This window comes from Anolis sagrei, chromosome 4 (assembly GCF_037176765.1).
Source record: "Anolis sagrei isolate rAnoSag1 chromosome 4, rAnoSag1.mat, whole genome shotgun sequence".
Taxonomy (NCBI): Eukaryota; Metazoa; Chordata; class Lepidosauria; order Squamata; family Dactyloidae; genus Anolis; species Anolis sagrei.
Window position 1 is genome coordinate 139,139,978 of NC_090024.1, and position 18,780 is coordinate 139,158,757.

At 44.1% G+C, this 18,780-nt stretch overlaps 1 protein-coding gene across 1 annotated transcript; it reads left to right on the forward strand.

Annotated features, from left to right (window-relative positions):
* Window positions 1–3,961: 3,961 nt before the first annotated feature.
* INSM1 (INSM transcriptional repressor 1) lies at window positions 3,962–5,655 on the forward strand. The gene has a single exon (XM_060774085.2). It carries the CDS (start codon window positions 4,195–4,197, stop codon window positions 5,335–5,337), a length of 1,143 nt encoding a protein of 380 aa, XP_060630068.2. The 5' UTR covers window positions 3,962–4,194; the 3' UTR covers window positions 5,338–5,655.
* Window positions 5,656–18,780: the final 13,125 nt, after the last annotated feature.

Consider the following 18,780-nt stretch of genomic DNA (forward strand, 5'->3'; position numbering starts at 1 on the left):
GGCATTACTTTTTGATCCACCCGTGTGTATATTCAAATCGAACACCACAAGAGTCCTCTAAGGACGTCTTTTCACTCCAATTCCTGATTTGGGAAACGGGAAAGCCTCAATTTAGTGTGCGATGGGTGTATGGACTAGGCGCACTGAATTGCACTACACACCTTTAATTTTTACTATTCCTGGTTTGAAAGTGTTATTCCCCGTTTCGTTGTACGGTTCTTTACTTTGAAAGTAGTTATACTACTCCAGAAACTTTGTTTTTGTGGCTGCCGCAAACTAGGTTGAATTGGGTTGTTGTAGGTTTTTCAGGCTGTATGGTCAGGTTCTAGAAGCATTCTCTCCTGACGTTTCGCCTGCATCTATGGCAGAGGTTGTGAGGTCTGTTGGAAACTAGGAAAATTGGGTTTATATAGCTGTGGAGTCATAGAACTCTATGGTAATATGAAATCACCCCATATTTCTTGTTTACTTTTTCGGTTTTATTTTCCTGTAATTTGTTGTTTGGGCTTAGCCTCATGTAAGCCGCCCCGAGTCCCCAATGGGGAGATGGTGGCGGGGTATAAATAAAGATTATTATTATTATTATTATTATTATTATTATTATTATTATTATTCTAAGGTTGGGTTACATCCAGATTCCTGGGTTTGGGTCCAAGGATAGCCTTTGGGAAGACCTCACAACCTCTAAGGATGCTTGCCACAGGTGTAGGCGAAACGTCAGGAGAGAATGCTTCTGGAAAATGGCCATACAGCCCGAAAAACCTACAACAACCTAGTGGTTCCGGCCATGAAAGCCTTCGACAATTGGTTGAGACTATGTAAGGCATTGGATTTTGCCATTATCTCTGTGTAAACCGCTTTGAGCCCCCCCCCCCCCCCAAGAAAAGCGGTATATAAATACTGAATAAACAAAATTCATGGAAAAAGAGAGCAAAATGTGCTGCCTTGTGTGCCTCCCCTACAAACATATTTTGGGCAGTTTAATACACTTTTCATATGTTTTTTTATGATAGGACTAATTAGGAAAGAACATTTATAACCCAGGAACAAAAATCGTGATATTTTAAAAAATATTTTTATTATTGTTTTTCTCTCATTCCCACAATCGGAGACATTTTGTAAAAAACAAAAACAAAACAGATTGGTATGTCATTGTTATTATTAAGGCAGCTTCTACAACAATCTGAAAAACCAACAACCATCAAGTCAAGGCATTTGTGGCTATACCAGGGATGGGAAAGCTTGGGCCTTCCAGGTGTTTTGGAATCCAACTCCCACCATTCCTAACAGCCTCAGGCCCCTTCCGCTTAAGCGGCTGAGGGGCAAAAGGAAAGGGCCCGAGGCTGTTAGGAATGGTGGGAGTTGGAGTCCAAAACACCTGGAAGGAGGACGCAAGTTGACCCACGCCCGATGCAAAGCGTTCCTTCCTTCCCCGCCAAAGGCCCCTCCGTTCTGGCTTCGTATCGCCTTGAAAAACTCCTTTTAGGTGAAGGCCTTCTAACCCGGGCCATACTAGGATAACTAACGCAGAGGCAGCCCTTGTCCCTCCGCAAGAGTGCCCAGGAGAGCCTCATCTTGGTTCCCATTGGCTGCCCTTCTTCTTGGAAGCTTGCCAGGCCAGGCACTGCTCCAGGGACCACCAGTTGGAGCGGCCCTGCGTAGACCATTCACTCGCTCCATTCACCCACCTGCCCCGCTTTCCTCGCTTATCCCCATCTCTGCCTAAAAGCCTTTAGGTGTAAAACTCGGAGAACCAGACAAGGAGGAGCTGGCTTTCTCCTGAGCCCTTCCCGCACTCCTCCTTGGCCTGATATCGAGGCTCTTTTAAACTGTTCGTGCATCTTCTGCTCTTGGCCATTAGATCTTGAGATCCCCACAAAGGCAAAATGAGAGCCTAGCGAGTCTGTCTTTCCCTCTCCTGCCGAAAAGTCGCTTCTTTCCGTCCTTCGTTCCTTCCTTCGTTCCTTCCTTCCTTTTTTCTTTCTTTCTTTTTTCCCTCCCTTCCGTCTTTCTTTCCTTCCTTCCTTCTTCCCCCTCTCTCCTTTCTTTCCTTCCCCCTTCCTTCTTTCTTTCTTCCCTTTCTTCTTCCCTTCCTTCCTCCCTCTTCCTTTCCTTCCTTCTCTTTTTCTTTCCTTCTCTCCTTCCTTCCTTCCTTTCTTTCTTCCCTCCCTCCCTCTTCCTTCCCTTTTTCTTTCCTTCCTTCCTCCCTCCCTCCCTCCCTCCCTCTTTCTTCCCTTCCTTCCTTCTTTTCTCCCTCCCTCCCTCCTTTCTTTCTGTATTTTCGAAGGCCTTCATGACCATAATCACTAAGTTACTGTGAGTTTTCCGGGCTGTACGACCATGTTCCAGAAGCATTTTCTCCTGGCGTTTCGCCTGTATCTATGGCAGGCATCCTCAGAGGTTGTGAGGTCTGTTGGAAACTAGGAAAATTGGGTTGCCTGTCATAGATGGGGGTGAAATGTCAGGAGAGAATGTTTCTGGAACATGGCCAGACAGCCCGGAAAACTAACACCAACCCAGTGATTCCGGCCATAAAAGCCTTCGACAAGGAAGAACAATTGCAATTGACCTCACGACCTCTGAGGATGCTTGCCATAGATGCAGGAGAAACGTCAGGAGGGAATGTTCTGAAACATGGCCAGACAGTCCAGAAAACTCACAGCAACCCAGTGATTCTGGCCATAAAAGCCTTCGACAAGGAAGAACAATTGCAATGGGCCACCTTTTCTGTTTCTCTCCCTCTCGCATTTTTGAATCCTCTAACCATATTGCTGAGGGCATCCAATCCTCAGTGGGGCAAAATATTCCTGCTGTTTGGACACTTCTATATGAAGGGTCCCTCAAACGTTGGGATAGGGATTGCTTAGCATTACTTTCCCGCCTTCCTTTCAGCGCATTTTAAATGAAAGTTGTGTATTGTGTAGCTTGGAGCGTCGCCATTTTCCCCTTTTGCCCTCCGTTTTAGGAAATCTCAAGTGTTCCTGGATGTAGGACAGAGATATTGGCGAGGGCCAAGGGCTTTTCTTGCGCGGGAGAGAGAGCATTCGTGGAAAAACACCGGCCGCTATGCGAGACAGTGCGCGTTCCGGCGCCTTGGGCCTCTCGCTCTTTTCAGCACCAGGGAGAGAAACAGCGCCCGAGCTTCCTTCGGTGCTGAAAGAGGAGCGGATTTGAGAGCGCCTCGCTGTTCCCCGGGTTTCTCCTCCTGCGGGGGAAATGCTTCCATCCGAGGATGGGCCTACGTGTGAATCAGCCGCACACGTGTCAGGCGAGGGCAGCCCCCCTGCCGCGTGCCCGAAGGAGCCACAGGTCCCCCGGGGCAACAGGCGCGCCTTCCCAGCCGGAGCGGGGGCGGTGACCTGGTTTCTGGGGACAAAGAGCCCCTTGACACGGAAGGAACGAAGGAAGGGAGGAAGGCAACGAGCGGGCGGGCGGGGGCGCGCCCGGGAGCGAGCGAGCGCGAGCACCTCCCCATCCCTCCCAATTCTTTCCTTCCTTCATTAAAGTGTTTTCAAGCCGTTCAGTTTCCCCATTCGCCTCCTTTGTGAGCCACCTTTCCCCTCCCTCGGGGCCGGGGTCTCTTATTGTGATGCTGATGGAGGAGACTTCCATTTGGCAGTTCTTTGGGTAGTCTCCCCTTCCCTCTCCTCTCGTCCCGTCCGCCCCCCTCCCTCCTCTCCCCGGAGAAGCACAAAGGCGAGGCACGTGCGGCTCCTCATTGAAAAGCAGCAGACCGTGAAAGGAGGCGGGGCTGGGCGCGTGCCTTGGGGGCGGGAGGGAGGAGGAGGAGGAGGAGGGAGAAGAAAGCCGGGGAAAGAAAGGGAAGGGCCGGCGCCAAAAGCCCCTCAGGTGCCTCATCTGCCGCGCTCCACCTTGCGCGCTAGGCACTCCATCCCGGCGCGCGCCCCCCTCCCACTTTCCCTCCCTCCCTGGCGCGCGCCTTGCCTGCTTGCCTGCCTCCGAGGCCCGGGGAGCATCCTCGGGAAGCGCTGATTGGCTCTGGGCGGAGCGGGAGGCGCGAACAATGCTGCCCTCCCCCCTTAAAAAGCGGGGCGCGAGGCTCGGCAGTTTCGGGGGGGGCGACGCCGCGAGGAGGCGGAGGCGCGCGGGCGCCCAGCTAAGAAGAAGAAGCAGCAGAAGCAGAAGAAGGGCCGAGCGGAGAGGGCGAGGCTCCGGCTGAAGAAGAAGAGAAGGATGCCCCGGGGCTTCCTGGTCAAGAGGAGCCGCAGACCGACGCCCATCTCGTACAGGGCGCGCTGCTGCTACGCGGAGGAGGCGCAGGGAGCAGCCGTGCCTTCGCCACCGCCTTTGCCTTTGGCTCTCTCCTCGCTGCCGACGCCGCCTTTCCCGGGCTTCGGCACGCCGTCCTCGCCGCCCTCTCCGCCGGCGCCGCTCCGCAGCCCCGCGCGGGCGGTCAGCGAGGAGCGCCGCCTCCCTGTCGGCTCCCCGCTCTCGGCAGAGTCCTTCCCGGCGCCTCTTTTAGCCCATGGCGCGGAGGTGCAGCTCTGGGCCGCCATCTCCCCTCCTCCTCATCCCCAACCTCCTCAGCCTCCTCCTCCTCCACCCAAGCGGCCTCAGGCTCGGAAAGCCAAGACGGCAAGGAAGCTGCACTTCGAGGACGAAGTGACGACGTCGCCGGTGCTGGGGTTGCGCATCAAGGAAGGGCCCTTGGAACAGCAGCAGCCAATCACGTCCTCCTCCTCATCCTCGTCGTCGTCGTCTTCAGGGCCTCGTTCACAACCTTTGGGAGAGTTCATCTGCCAGCTGTGCAAGGAGCGCTACCCGGACCCGCTCTCCTTGGCGCAACACAAGTGTTCCCGCATCGTCCGCGTCGAGTACCGCTGCCCCGAGTGTGACAAGCTCTTCAGCTGCCCGGCTAACCTCGCCTCGCACCGCCGGTGGCACAAACCTAGGCAGCAGGCCGCTTCCGCCGCGGGGAAGGCCAAAGCGGCGCGTGAGGAGGCGCCGAAAGGGCGCGAGAGTGAGCGCGAGGGCGAGCGCGAGACCAGCCCCGTCTTGGTTGAGGAGCGCGAGGACTGCGCCAAGCATTTCCGGCAGCAGGAGGATCTTTCTACGGATGCCGAGGAGGGTCACCAACCTTCTCCTTCTCCACAACAACAACAACACCCATGCCCTGCGTGTGGAGAAGCTTTCCCGACCAAAGGCGGGCAGGAGCGTCACCTCCGCCTCCTTCACGCCGCCCAGGCCTTCCCTTGCAAGTACTGCCCGGCCACTTTCTACAGCTCCCCGGGCCTCACCAGGCACATCAACAAGTGCCACCCCTCCGAGAACAGGCAGGTCATCCTCCTCCAGGTGCCTCTCCGCCCGGCTTGCTAGGCCTCAAAGATGACTCCCCCCCTCTTCTCTCTCTTTCTCTCTTGGATGCCTTTACTGCCCCCTTCACAGGCTTTACTGACCCCCTCTCCCTTTTTGATTAGCTTTATTATGGCTTGTGAAGCGTTGGAATCTGGCTTTACCTTTTTCTCCTCTTCCCCTTCCCCTTCGAAGCTTTCTTTTTGTATGTGAGCAGAATTGAAATATATATAACTTTGGTTAGTATAGCCCAGGCCTGGGCCAACTTTAGCCTTCCAGGTATTTTGGACTCCAACTCCCACCATTCCTAACAGCCTCAGGCCCTTTCCTTTTGCCCCTCAGCCGCTTAAGCAGAAGGGGCCTGAGGCTGTTAGGAATGGTGGGAGTTGGAGTCCAAAACCCCTGGAAAGGCCCAAGCTTTCCCATCCCTGGTATAGCCACAAATGCCTTGACTTGATTGTTGTTGGTTCTTCAGATTGTTGTAGAAGCTGCCTTAATAATAACAATGACATGCCAATCTGTTTTTTTATATATATAAATATATATATATTGTTTTGTTTTCGAAGTAGAATCCTCTGTTGGCGCTCTGTGTATATGTTGATTTATGCGTAATTGTGTTATTTATTGGTTTATTTATTATTAATTAATTCATTGACGAATTCATGGGTGTCTCTCCTATTCTATCTCAACTGTGCTTGGCCTTTCTCTCCACCCGCACCTCCTGCCATTTCACTGTGCTTTTTTAAAAAACCAGGCTGCAATGCTATACTTTACTCGCCAATCGAGACTCCTTTCTAGGTGTTGCAGCCGCCCCTTTTTGGTTTCCAAAAAAGAAAAAAGAGATCTGTCGGGAAAAGGGTTTAACTTTTATACCTAGGATAAACGTACAACATACAGGCCCTTTTCTCTTCTTGCTTCGAGGCTCTCAAAACAGCTCGGCTTACTTTTAGATGCAATCTCTTTTCTACACACATTATTTTCTTAACTGTTAGCTATTTATAGAATGCTTCGATAGAACTGTTTTAACTGTATAACTATTTACTATTCAAATAAACATATTTTCAAATTCAAGCACACATTTTTTCTTTTCTTTTCCTGTTTCCATCTACATTTACTCCAAAGTCAGACAATCATTTGACAACCCCCCCTGCAAAATATGCCAGAATTGGAGGCTTAGGCTCTCCTTGCAAGGAAGGGATGACCACCAGACATGACATTCCAGTAAGAGAGGTTCTCAGTTGCACTTTGACACAGCCCTTGATCTTCTCTTCCAAAGAGTGCTAGGGCCCCATCAATGTACAAACCCCAGGAGTTTCTACTTCTGAGGGTGCATCTACAATGTGGAATTAACACAGTTTCATTCCACTTTAACTGCCATGGCTCAATGATATGCCATCCTTGGAGCTGTAGTTCTGCAAGGTCTTTAGTCCTGTTAAGCACATACTTGTTGCTGTGTACCTTCAGGTCAACACCTTTTAATGGTTTTCTTATTTCTTATTATTTATTATATTTATACACCGCTTTTCTCACCCCTGGGGGGACTCAAATACAGCAAATAATGGCAAAATTCAACGAACAAAGCATATAACTAAAAACAATGACATACAACTATAAATTAAAACTATTAAGATCATATTAAACATAAAACATAAGTAACATTTGCAAAATTTAAAACAGAGGATTAAAACATCTTAATATTAACATTTAAAATCACGGGATCCAAAACTGTAGTCTGAAACCATTCCAGTTGTCAAATTGCACTTGTTTCCTATTTATTCATTGTGCTGCATTTACTACCTGAAGGTCACATAGCCATGTCCTTAAATTCTTCCTGAAAACCAGGAGGGAGGGGGCTGATCTAATTTCACTGGGAAGGGAATTCCAGAGCCGGGGAGGGAATTCCAAATTCTTGGCCAGATTTCTTCAGAAATTAGTAGCCATTGCCTTCTTCATGGGCTGAGAGAATGTGACTTGCCCAAGCATTTTCCATGGCTGAGGATCCAAACCCTAACATTCCCGGGTTCGACCCAACACTACGCTGCCTCCTGTATGAATTTGCAGTATAGGAAAGGAAATCTATCCAGTACAGATTGAGCATCCCTTATCAAAAATTCTAAAATCCTCCAAAATTGCCTCCATGGATGACTGAGATAGTGACAGATTTGCTTTTGTGCATGGAACAAAAGCACAAAAGTATTTAAAATACTGCACAAAAGAACCTTCAGGCTACATGCATCGGGTGTATGGGAAATTTAAATGAATTGCCTTTGACTGGGGTCCCATCTCTAAGACATCTCGTTATGTACATATGTGCAAATACAGATATTCCAACATCCATTCTGATCTCAAGCATTTTGGATAAAGGATACCAGATCTGTACTGTAGGTATAAACATACATACTTGAGTTTTAATAGTCAAGGGAATTGGGAGGATGCAAAGGCATTTTAAAAGCATGTATTTTGTGTACTTGTATTATTATAGGTGGGAATATTATAAAGGTGGGGTAAAAAAATGTTATTATTGTTGGGTTACAGTGAATTTTTCGGGATGTATGGCCATGTTTTAGAAGCATTCTGTCCTGACTTTTTGCCCACATCTATGGCAGGCATCCTCAGAGGTTGTGAGGTCTGTTGGAAACTAGGCAAGTGAGGTTGCCTGTCATAGATGTGGGCAAAACATCAGGAGAGAATGCTTCTGGAACATGGCCATACAGCCCAGAAAACTCACAGCAACCCAGTGATTCCGGCCATAAAAGCCTTCAACAACAATAATGGATGGGGTATAAATTATGATTATTTCATACACAAGATTAGTACACAGCAAGCAAGATCACTATGCTGGCTATTATTATTATTATTATTATTATTATTATTATTATTATTAACTCCACCTTTTCTCTCCACAAAATAGGCTAAAAAGCACCTTACATTAAAAGCATTTCAATACAATTTAAAATCTACAAATATATAAACAGTAAAACAGAATTAAATATAAATGGTATTAAAGCATTCACAGTTAAAATCCATAAAATCGGATTAAAAACATATTCAAAGCTAAAACCACAACACCCCTCTGACAACAGCCCTTCTTCTTTAAAAACCTGCCTGAATAAAAAGGTTTTAGTCTGTCAAATCAAAATGGTTGATATAATCCGAATGCTTCACCTGAGGTCTGAAATGAAGGGCAAATTGAATTGCTTTTTGTTCATTCATGTCTTCCTCACCTCTACTATCTGGTAATGGTTAGAAAGAAATAAAATCGGCACACATTTTGGGTACAACACAGCCTCCCTGAGATGGAAGGCAGGGGAACTGCATGAGCAGCAGAATGGCTTGTACTCATGAGTGGAGTGTTCCTTGGTTGGCGTTTTCCATTGAAAGCCAGGATTATTGCTGTGCCAGTTTGGATTGGTGCTTCTTTATTGGAATCTAGCATGAAGTTCATTGAAAGAAAAAATGTAGGCACAACTTTCCACTGAATTATTTCCTAGTTTGTCAGTAACATACCTGCTAACCTTTTTTGATACACCTTTCCCTTAAGTATCATAGAGAAAAATTTCCCACCATTCCCAAAATCTTTTCCTCCAAGGAGTCCGTTTACAAGTTCAAGTGTAATTTATTAAGTGTCAAGTGACAGTCATGGGCATATGACCCTGTCCTAAATCACAATCTGCAGCTGCGCTTTGAAGTTCCCATAAAAGCACCTATGGGGGAAATTATTATCTTTTTCCCCAACCAATTCCAAAGGTGTTTTCAACATTTTGTTTCTAGTTTCCATTTACAAAGCAAACACAGCACAAACACCATAAGAACCCTTGGGTGGAAAAGGGGATTTCTGGAAGTCCTTCCACACAGCCATATAACCCTGAATACCAAGGCAGAAAATCCTACAAGATCTGCTTTGAACTAGGTTATCTGAGTCCACAATACCATATATTCCAGTTCAAAGCAGATAATGTGGGTTTTTATTCAGCTGTATGGAAGAGGCCTCATTTGCTGCTTCAGAATGTGGGTTATTAGTACACCATATAATAGCAGAAGCACTAAAGTGACCACTACTGAGTTATTTAGGCAGCAATCCTGTGTACATTTTTACCTGTGGGGAAGAAGGAGGAGGTCTTGTTAATTAATCATCATAGGCATAGAAGGATGCTGACTCTGGAGGCTTCACTAGCAAGGGAGGGAATCTGTTAACTTCTATTGTAAATATGTATCATGGCTAAGATGTAATGAACCATATATATTTATGCCACACACACACACACATGTATGTATGTATGTATGTATGTATGTATGTATGTATGTGTATATATATCTCCCCCCTCAATGGATTGTCACCTTGTTGTATTTAGTCTGTTGTGGTGAGGGGGCTTGTGTGTTCCAATGAACCTGCAGGTGTAACTGTTGGAGTCATGTACTCCCAGGAGGGGCCGCAGAGAAGGTTCCAGACTAAATACAATCTGAAGACCTGAAGACCTCAACAGCAGATCAGGTGGAAGACAACATGGTACATGTTACAATGGCTGTGAAGTTGGAAGAAGGCTGCAATAGATCAAGAAGCCACCATTGTGTTAACTATGCCACTGGTTGGGACCTTCACTCTGTGAAGACTGTGTGTTGATAGGCTGTGCACCAATCTCCACACATTAAAAAAAAAAACCCTCCCGCACAGGCTTCTTCCAAGGAAAATAAAACCAAACCAAGTAAGTAAGTATTTGTGCCAGTGTGATATAGTGCTTCGAACAGAGGGCCAGAGTTTTATTCCCCAGTTGGCTATTGAAGTCCACTCTGTGATCTTGACTGAGTTGCACACTCTCAGCCCCAGACAATCTTCTGATAGGGTCACTGTTAAGTCAGAAATTAATTGAAGGCAACAGCAAGCGTAGCGAATCCTTTGCCTTCTTTGTGTGAGCAATATACAGTGTGCTCTAATGGAACATGGCCATACAGCCCAGAAAACTCACAGCAACCCAGTATGCTCTTATATTTGCTTAACAAACATTTAATTATACAAAGAGTAGCACCTTTGTTGTTCCACTAAAGTGTTCCTATCGAAGAAAAGGGTTTATCCTGCAGCACAGATAACATGATTTGACTGAGGTTAGAAAGTACATTAATATCATAATGAGGGTAGGTTCTAGTAAGATTTATTTCTGAATAGATGTGCATAAGATTATGCAATGAAATTAGGACATAAAATAGTAACAGACATCAGATTATTTCTCCTTTTTTCTTCTGACTATGATATCTTCTCTTATGATATTTCATTCTGCATTTTCTAGTTTATTTTACTATTAAAAGACATTAGTCTACACTTCTCTAAACTCATGCTCACTAGTTCTCATGCTTGGCATTCTTAGCTATGTTGTTAATTCAGGACACCTCCATAAAATGATCTTTTCCACACTATTTCCAAATTGTTTGGGTTTATGTGTGAGCAGATTCTAAGATTTCAATTAATCCCAGCTATGTTTAACTATATTAAGCTACTGTGTGATAGATTTGGATATTTCTATATAACCGCACAGGTAAGACAGGTATATTTAGATGTCATTTCCTTGGCATTTTATTATATTGCTTTATTCTATTGCTTGTATTATATTGTTGAATTTATTAAATCAATGGAGCCATTAAACATTTCCAAACACTAAAATGAATCCCCCCCCAATTATCTTATTTATGAGAGAGAGAAAGGGAAAAGATAATACAAGACAAGGGAAAAATCCTTCATGTTACTTTGCTGTTAATTATATGGAAAAGGCAACCCCTCAGTCCAAAGGCATCATGCAACATAAGTTAAACCAAACTGTACTGACTGTGTGTCCAGCTTCACAGACACATTGTGACCATGAGAGATAAGTTTTTCAATATTTGCAAGATACAAGATGATTTCTAAATCAAATTCTATGTCAGGTGAAAGCTGAGATTTTCCAGTGCTATTAATCTGCTTCCAGGCAGAATTTGAAGTGCTGGTTATTTGTTTTCTACCTAGTACTGTTTTGCTTATCCAGTCCTTTTGTCTTACATTATTTTCCACATGGTTGGTATGTAATCTAGGGCTAGATGTTAATTTTTTTTGTCGTGTCAGGAGCGACTTGAGAAACTGCAAGTCACTTCTGGTGTGAGAGAATTGGCTGTCTGCAAGGACGTTGCCCAGGGGACGCCCATGCTTGTGGGAGGCTTCTCTCATGTCCCCGCACGAGGAGCTGGTGCTGATAGAGGGAGCTCATACGCGCTCTCCCTGGATTCGAACCTGCCACCTGTCGGTCTTCAGTCCTGCCGGCACAGGGGTTTAACCCACTGTGCCACCGGGGGCTCCTAGATGTTAATTAATGGACTGGACAATAGTGAACAAGTTGAAACGTAATTGAGACAACACAGAGGTGCTTTTGATCAATCAAAATACAGAACAGGGATTTCTCCTGTTCTGGTTAGACTTCCTCCAAAAACTCAAGTTTACATTTGGTGGACTTCAGGGTTCCCCGGGTTGTTTGTAGTGGTCTGGAGTGCCTTTGTACAGTTAAATGCCAGATTCATCCTTTTCTGGAGGTATCTGATTCATCCATGGTGGCCTATAGAGTATGATATAGATTAGGTCCGGCTGTTTGAAATATCATGGCTGAAATAATGTGGTGACACACACGCACACACACACACACTCTTCATCATTTATTTATTTGCTTCACTTGCAAACCGCTTTTCTCACGCCAGCAGGGCACTCAAAGCGGTTTCCAACATAATTATGGCAAAATTTTATGCCTTACATACAGAAAACTAACATAACGATAAAATACAATTATCAATTAAATCATAAAACACGACATCATGTAACATTAAAATATGATTGTGCTTTTGTATGGCCTTTTTTTGGATATTGTGCAGGCCGCAGTAGCACAGCAGTTAAAAGCTGCTAAGTGAAGGAAAAGCTGCTGACTCACAGTTTAAATCTGCGAGTCGGGGGCAGCTCGACTGTTAGTCCTAGCTTCTGCCAACCTAGCACTTCGAAATCATGCAATGCGAGTAGATCAATAGGTACCGCCTTGGCAGGAAGGTAAAAGAGCGCCCCATGCAGACATGCTGGCAGATCGGAGAAATCTATGAACAGCAGGTTCCTTCGGCATGGAAAATAGAACAACAGCATCTCCCCATGGTCAGAAGTTGAGCATCGCCTCCAGATGCCAGAAATGGAAAAAAGGGGAAGACCTTTACCTTATCTGTGTATTGCATGTCGTTGTTTGTGTAAAAAAAATCATTTAATGTAAGCCACTCTGAGTCCCTCTGGGGAGATAAAGTGAAATATAAATAAAATGTATTATTATTTGAAACACAACAAGATTAGTACACAGCAAACAAGATCACTATGCTGGCTTTTGTATTTGATCACATGGCGGACACTTTCCAAGTGTCTAGGACTGTGTGATGTATCGGCAAGTAGGGTGGCCTTTTGCAGTTGATAGATGGTATTTTGTCAACGCTGATTGTTTTTAAGGGCAGGCCAAGGTCTTTAGGCAGTGCACCCAGTGTGCCAATCACCACTGGGACCACCTAGTAAAGTGCCAGAGTCTTTGTAGTTCTGTCTTTAAATCCTCATGTCATTTAGAGCTGGAGACTTGGGCAGTCAGGGATGAAACCCAACAGTTCGGAATTACAGCAACCACTGCAGATTTAAACTTCTCCATTCAATATATAACATTTTTTTTTCACATCATCACATTCCAAATTTGAGTGAGCAGTTTTAATAAGGAGCAACAGGTGTAATCTTATTCAAATCTCACTAGGCTATATCAATAGTTGATGCCGTTTTTACCAACACTATAGGACTCATGCAGATGTCTAACATTCTTATAAACATTTTTGTCTGCAATGTTTAAAAATGAGCACCATATTTGGTGATATCTCCTAATATGGCTCCCCTAATGTCGCTTTCTCAGTGTATCTGACATTTCTGCAACCTCTACCTTACTTACTTAGGCAAACCCTCGTTGTCTGTGTATAATGGCCTTCCGAGTATAGTGTCTTGGTGGTAGATACATAGGTGACTGTGGAGCCCTATTCTTGATCTTCATGTTCTTCCACAGTTTCCAGATGGAAGGCGGTCCCAGGCAGGGTTGGTTTGACAAGCCTTCCTCTTAGCATGTTTCTCCCATTCGCCCTCCATTCGTGCCTCTTTGAATTCTGCAGCACTGCTGGTCACAGCTGACTTTTAGTTAGAGTGCTCTAGGGCTTCCCAGTTTTCATTGTTTATGCCAGTTTTTAACACAACCTCTACCAACTTTACAAAGCTGTTAGGTTTCTAGATTTTGTATTATCAGTGAATGAAAAAGCTGTCATTTATCTAAAACTAACCTCAAGCATCACTTATACACAGACAGTTGACCTTTATTTTGCTTTACAAGGGATGTAGTTCTGATTTATGTCAGAGATAGTATTTAATAATTGCTGCCTTTCATATCTCCAAAGTGAGAGTGGCTGTTGCTTCCTTATTCCCAGTATGCTTTGGAGTGATCTGAAATCTTTTTATAGTTAGTTTGCAAAAAGCATCCTGAATACCATCTTAATACTGGCAGATGTTGTAAATAGGCAGAATTGGATAAAGCCAATTACTGCTTAAAATAAAAAAAACTAAAAAACAAAATGCTCTCCAATCTGTTGAATTTCTGCCAGTAGGGTTGAATAATTTATCTCACTTTAGTGCAGCAGACTGTCTTAGAGGTTGTAGGGCAAATCTGTGACACATGCAGCTCCGTCCTTCAGTATCTCACTGTCACCTCCTCCACCACCACCGCCATCACCACCATACCAGCAGGACGGTCCTATAGACAAGGTATTGTTACAAGGAGCCTTAGATCTCAGGATCTGGCCCTAAATCACAATATTGGTCCCCTTCTCCTGTCTTCAGGCCAAAGGGGAAAATTCGCAGAGCGAGAGTGCTGCTTTGAAAAGTGTGTGTCCCTCATTTGTTAAAGCTTGGGCATTCAACAGTTGTTGAATGGTGAGTCAACACATAGGTAAATTAAAATGGATTCAATAGCTCTGCCCTAGCTGGGAACAAGAATAGAATCTGAACTTGGTGTTTTTTTCTGAATGTCGTAATTTGCGCAATTGTGGAGGATGCTTAGTATGCCATCATGGTTAATGGCATCAGCATTGTGATATTAAGTATCAGATTTCTCAGAGTCTGGAGAGGCTTGCTCTATCTGTCCTTTAAAGTTTTTTGTTTAAAATCCAGTTTCAGCAATATTACAGTGAGGCTCAGAAAGCTTAGAGGTGATTTACAGTTGGTATGAAAAAGGTATTAGAAAACAAACTCATATTAACAGAGGATCACATCAGCCTTATGGCTGCCTTTAAAGGGCCGTTGGATCCAAGGGCAGAGAATCTGTGGATACAGAGGAACAGCTATATTTGGTACTCTTTAGTTTTTACTCAATTTAGGTCCTCAAATGTTCTTGAACAACAACTCCCATCACTTTTGATTATCCTCCATGCAGACAGGGGATAATGGCAATTACAACCCAACGCAATGGCAGCCCTGAGGTTAGGGAAACATTAAAGAACATTTTAAAGCCAGATGTCATATCCACAAACTTTCTAATTAAACTCAAACCCCATTATCCTAACTAAACAGAATGAATAATTATTGAGTGTATGTATTAACCTGTTTGATAACATTTTGTAATGGGATTTTTGTTCTTAGATTATAAATTGGTTCTACCATAAAAACATGGGGAAAGTTTATTAAACTACACAAACTTTGTTTTGCAGAACATCCTGTAGCACATTTTGCTATATTTTCCAATGAATATCTTATTGCAGCAGCCACAAAAACAAAGTTTCTGGAGTATAGCAACTACTTTCAAAGCAAGTACCACACAATTAAGCAGAAAATAACACTTTCAAACCAGGAACAGAAATTGTATTCAAATTTTGCTGCATCGTGTAATTATCAGCAACAATAAAGATGAGGACAACAGTGGGAAAAGAATGAATTAATGATCCAAAACAATAGTGTGCCAGGCAACCATTTAATCTTGAGCAAACAGGTTGCTAAATTTACATAAATTGGAGCCCCTTCTGCTGATAGATTCTATATCCTTTTTTTAAAAAGCTATCAAACATTTTAGAATACAGTTTATCAAAAGGGATGGAAGAGCACAGGACACTTATGATACCAAGATTTCAAGAAAATGGTTGCTTTCGCATACAGCCCAAGGCACAGGCATTGAAGTCAGTATAAGCAAATTGTAATCATGGGGAGAGTGACAGGAAATTGTACTTTGTTTCCTGTACTGAGAGGAATACAATACGATACAATAATGGCTATGCTATTCATCATGTCATATTGTTAGTAACTCAATTACATTTAAAACCCTTTATTGTAGCCAGAAAAAGTCTAAACAGGAATATTTCAACTATTTTTTTCATTCCTGTAGACCAGGTCTGTGCAACCTCTAGCCCTTCAGGTATTTTGGACCTCAGTTCCAAGAATTCCTGACTATTGGACAAGCTGGCTAGGTCTTCTGGGAGTTTGAATCGCAAATACCTGAGAGGCCACAGGTTGTGCAAGCATGCTGTAGACCCGGCATGAGAAAACTTTGGTATTTTGGACTTCAACTCCCACAATTCTTAACAGCTGGTAAGCTAGATGGGATTTCTGGGAGTTGAAGTCCAAAACACCTGGAAGGCCAAAGTTTGCCCATGCCTGCTGCTGACAATGGCAAACCATCATGAACAAATTTTTGCCAAGAATACACAGTGATACAGTTACTTTAAGGATGCTATGTTGGAATTACTTGAAGGCATCCACCAGCAGCAATCTAATTAAACTGATTAAATCATGGAATGGACATTTGAGTTAATAGTCTCAGGATGTGAGGCAAAACATATGTGTGTGTAAGTATTTCTAACAAAAGTAGCAACTGCTAGACTGGCTAAATAACTGTAGAGCTGAATGATTCTCACAAAGTAGGATTACATTGTGCCTCAAAAGGCCTCTGTTGCTTTGAAAACCATCAACTCTCCCTGAACCATATTATATTGGATAGGCTTTGTTGTAATTTGCTGTCAGACCAGGTTATGACACATAGACTTGGTCACCATGATGGTGATAAATTTTGAGACGTGAAGAAATGGAATATGTTTCTCTACTCTGGAGATTTCTGAATGATCTGGAATATGTAGATCCATTGTAACTTGACTGCCTGACATGGTTATGACACACAAACTTGTTTGGGTTTTCTTTTACCCCTTCCAGTACAATTAACAGTTGTCTCTTTTGGATAACTTCTTTAAAGTAGGACTGGAAGACAGTGTTTTATGGTGATTGCCATCCCTCCTGGTGAAGCAAATTACAAAGATAACACTCAGAGACTTCTATACTGGGTGGCATGTTGTTAGTGACGTATAGCCATGTAAAACATGGCTTCTGTGTGTGTGTTTATTTTTTCAGGGGTGGGGGGTTGGATGGGACTGGGAAGGCTATGCTTTGTACCCTTCCCAAACCTCCCACACATCATCTAACAAACCCCCAAAGGGACTCCTGCTGCTCCTGCTTCCCAGTAGAAAGAGAAAAAAGGAGGCAATCCAAAGGGTGCTATGACTAGTCTGGGCTCTGAGGGGGAAGAAAAAGAGTGTGAATTCCATCTTTCAGCACAACCTAGTTTTTAACCCCCTTTCTAAGCCAAGAACAGCTGCTTCTCCATAATACAAGGGTTGAATGAAAAGTAATGCCTCCACCTTCGTAACTCCTCAACAGATGGCAGTACTAGTATGCGGCAGGTACTGGCTTGTCCAGCAGATTGTCCTCTACAGTTCTATTTTGGCAGGAAGCCTTACCATTGAACGGTTGTGTTTTTAAAGTGCACAGTATGGAATCCTGCGCAGATGGTCGGTCAATGCGACTTAAGCAACGTGCAGTCACTGAATTCTTGACAGCAGAAGGTGTCACCCCAAAGGAGATTCATCAGAGAATGCCAGCTCTTTATGGTGATTGTGTTGATGTGAGTACTGTGCATCATTGCGTGAGTAAGTTTAAAGATGTTGAGGTGGGAACATCTGACTTGCATGACAAACAAAGAGTTGGACATCCTGTGACAGCAACTACCAAGTTTCACAAGCAAAAAGTTGACAGATTGTGAACAGTGGTAGTTAAAGAGCACATTCTAAGGATTATTTCTGCGTTTGATTTATTAAAATATTCCCATCCAAACCCAAGTAACAAAGGTGGAGGCATTACTTTTCATTCAACCCTTGTAATAAGATACTTTTTTAACATTTCACTCTATCTCCCCAAGGTGATGCGGGGCAGATTACAGAAGGCACATATGGCAAATGTTCAATGACGTTATACAATGAACAAAGATAGACAGTACATAAACAGTAGTAAAGGCTTTGTCATCTTTCCCCCATCTCTGGCATCTGGAGGCTGTGCTTGACTCCAGCCACAGGGAGGTGCTGCCGCTCCATCTTCCATGCCGAGGAGCTTTGATGCCCTCCTGGTCAAATGGCCGGCATGTCCACATGAGTGCCGGTCCCAATTCAAGGTGCAGGTTCTTACCTACAAAGCCCTGAACGGTTTGGATCCCGCCTATCTGTGTGACCGCATTTCTGTGTACGAACCCACACAATATCTTCGATCATCTGGAGAGGTCCTGCTCACGCTCCCATCTCCTTCACAGGCTTGATTGGTGGGGACGAGGGAGAGGGCCTTCTTGGTGGTGGCCCCCTGACTCTGGAACTCACTTCCCAGGGACATCAGACATGCCCCAACTCTGGCATTCTTTAGGAGGAGCCTGATAACGTGGTTGTTCCAGTGTGCCTTCCCAGAATAAGGAAAGCTCTCAGCAATATGCTCTCAAAATGCACTTTACCACTGATTTAGGACTGACTGCATTCCCTCAATTCTCTCTGAAAAATCCTATCCCAGTTATATCCTATCTTGTTCACGTCAGCATTATTTTTAAATGTTAATCTATTACATTTGGCCCAGCCATTGGTTTTAAATGCTTGTATGTCACTGTTGATTGTTTATTGCCTATTTTTTTGTTTATGTGATTTATATGAATTGTATTGTATTGATTCTTTTATTGATGTTTTATTTATTGACGTATTGTGGGCTTGGCCTCATGTAAGCCGCACCGAGTCCCTTGGGGAGATGGTAGCGGGGTACAAATAAAGTTTTATATTATTATTATTATTATTATTATTATTATTATTATTATTATTATTATTACCTCCCTGCCAGAGTGGTACCTATTTATCTACTCACATTGATGTTTTTGAACTGCTAGGTAAGCAGAAGATGGGGTGACGGTGGGAGCTCACCCCAACTCAGGTTTGAACTGCCAATCTTTTGATCAGCAAGATTTTCTGCAGCTGGTAGTTTAACCCGCTGTACTAAGCTCGACCCTTCTCCATTGATGTAATAGCCTTTCACCTCTGTTTCCCAACCAGAACCAACAATTAGTA

What these genes read in the sequence shown, in the direction of transcription:
- INSM1 (XM_060774085.2), top strand. Translation starts at nt 4,195, where the DNA reads ATGCCCCGGGGCTTCCTGGTCAAGAGGAGCCGCAGACCGACGCCCATC.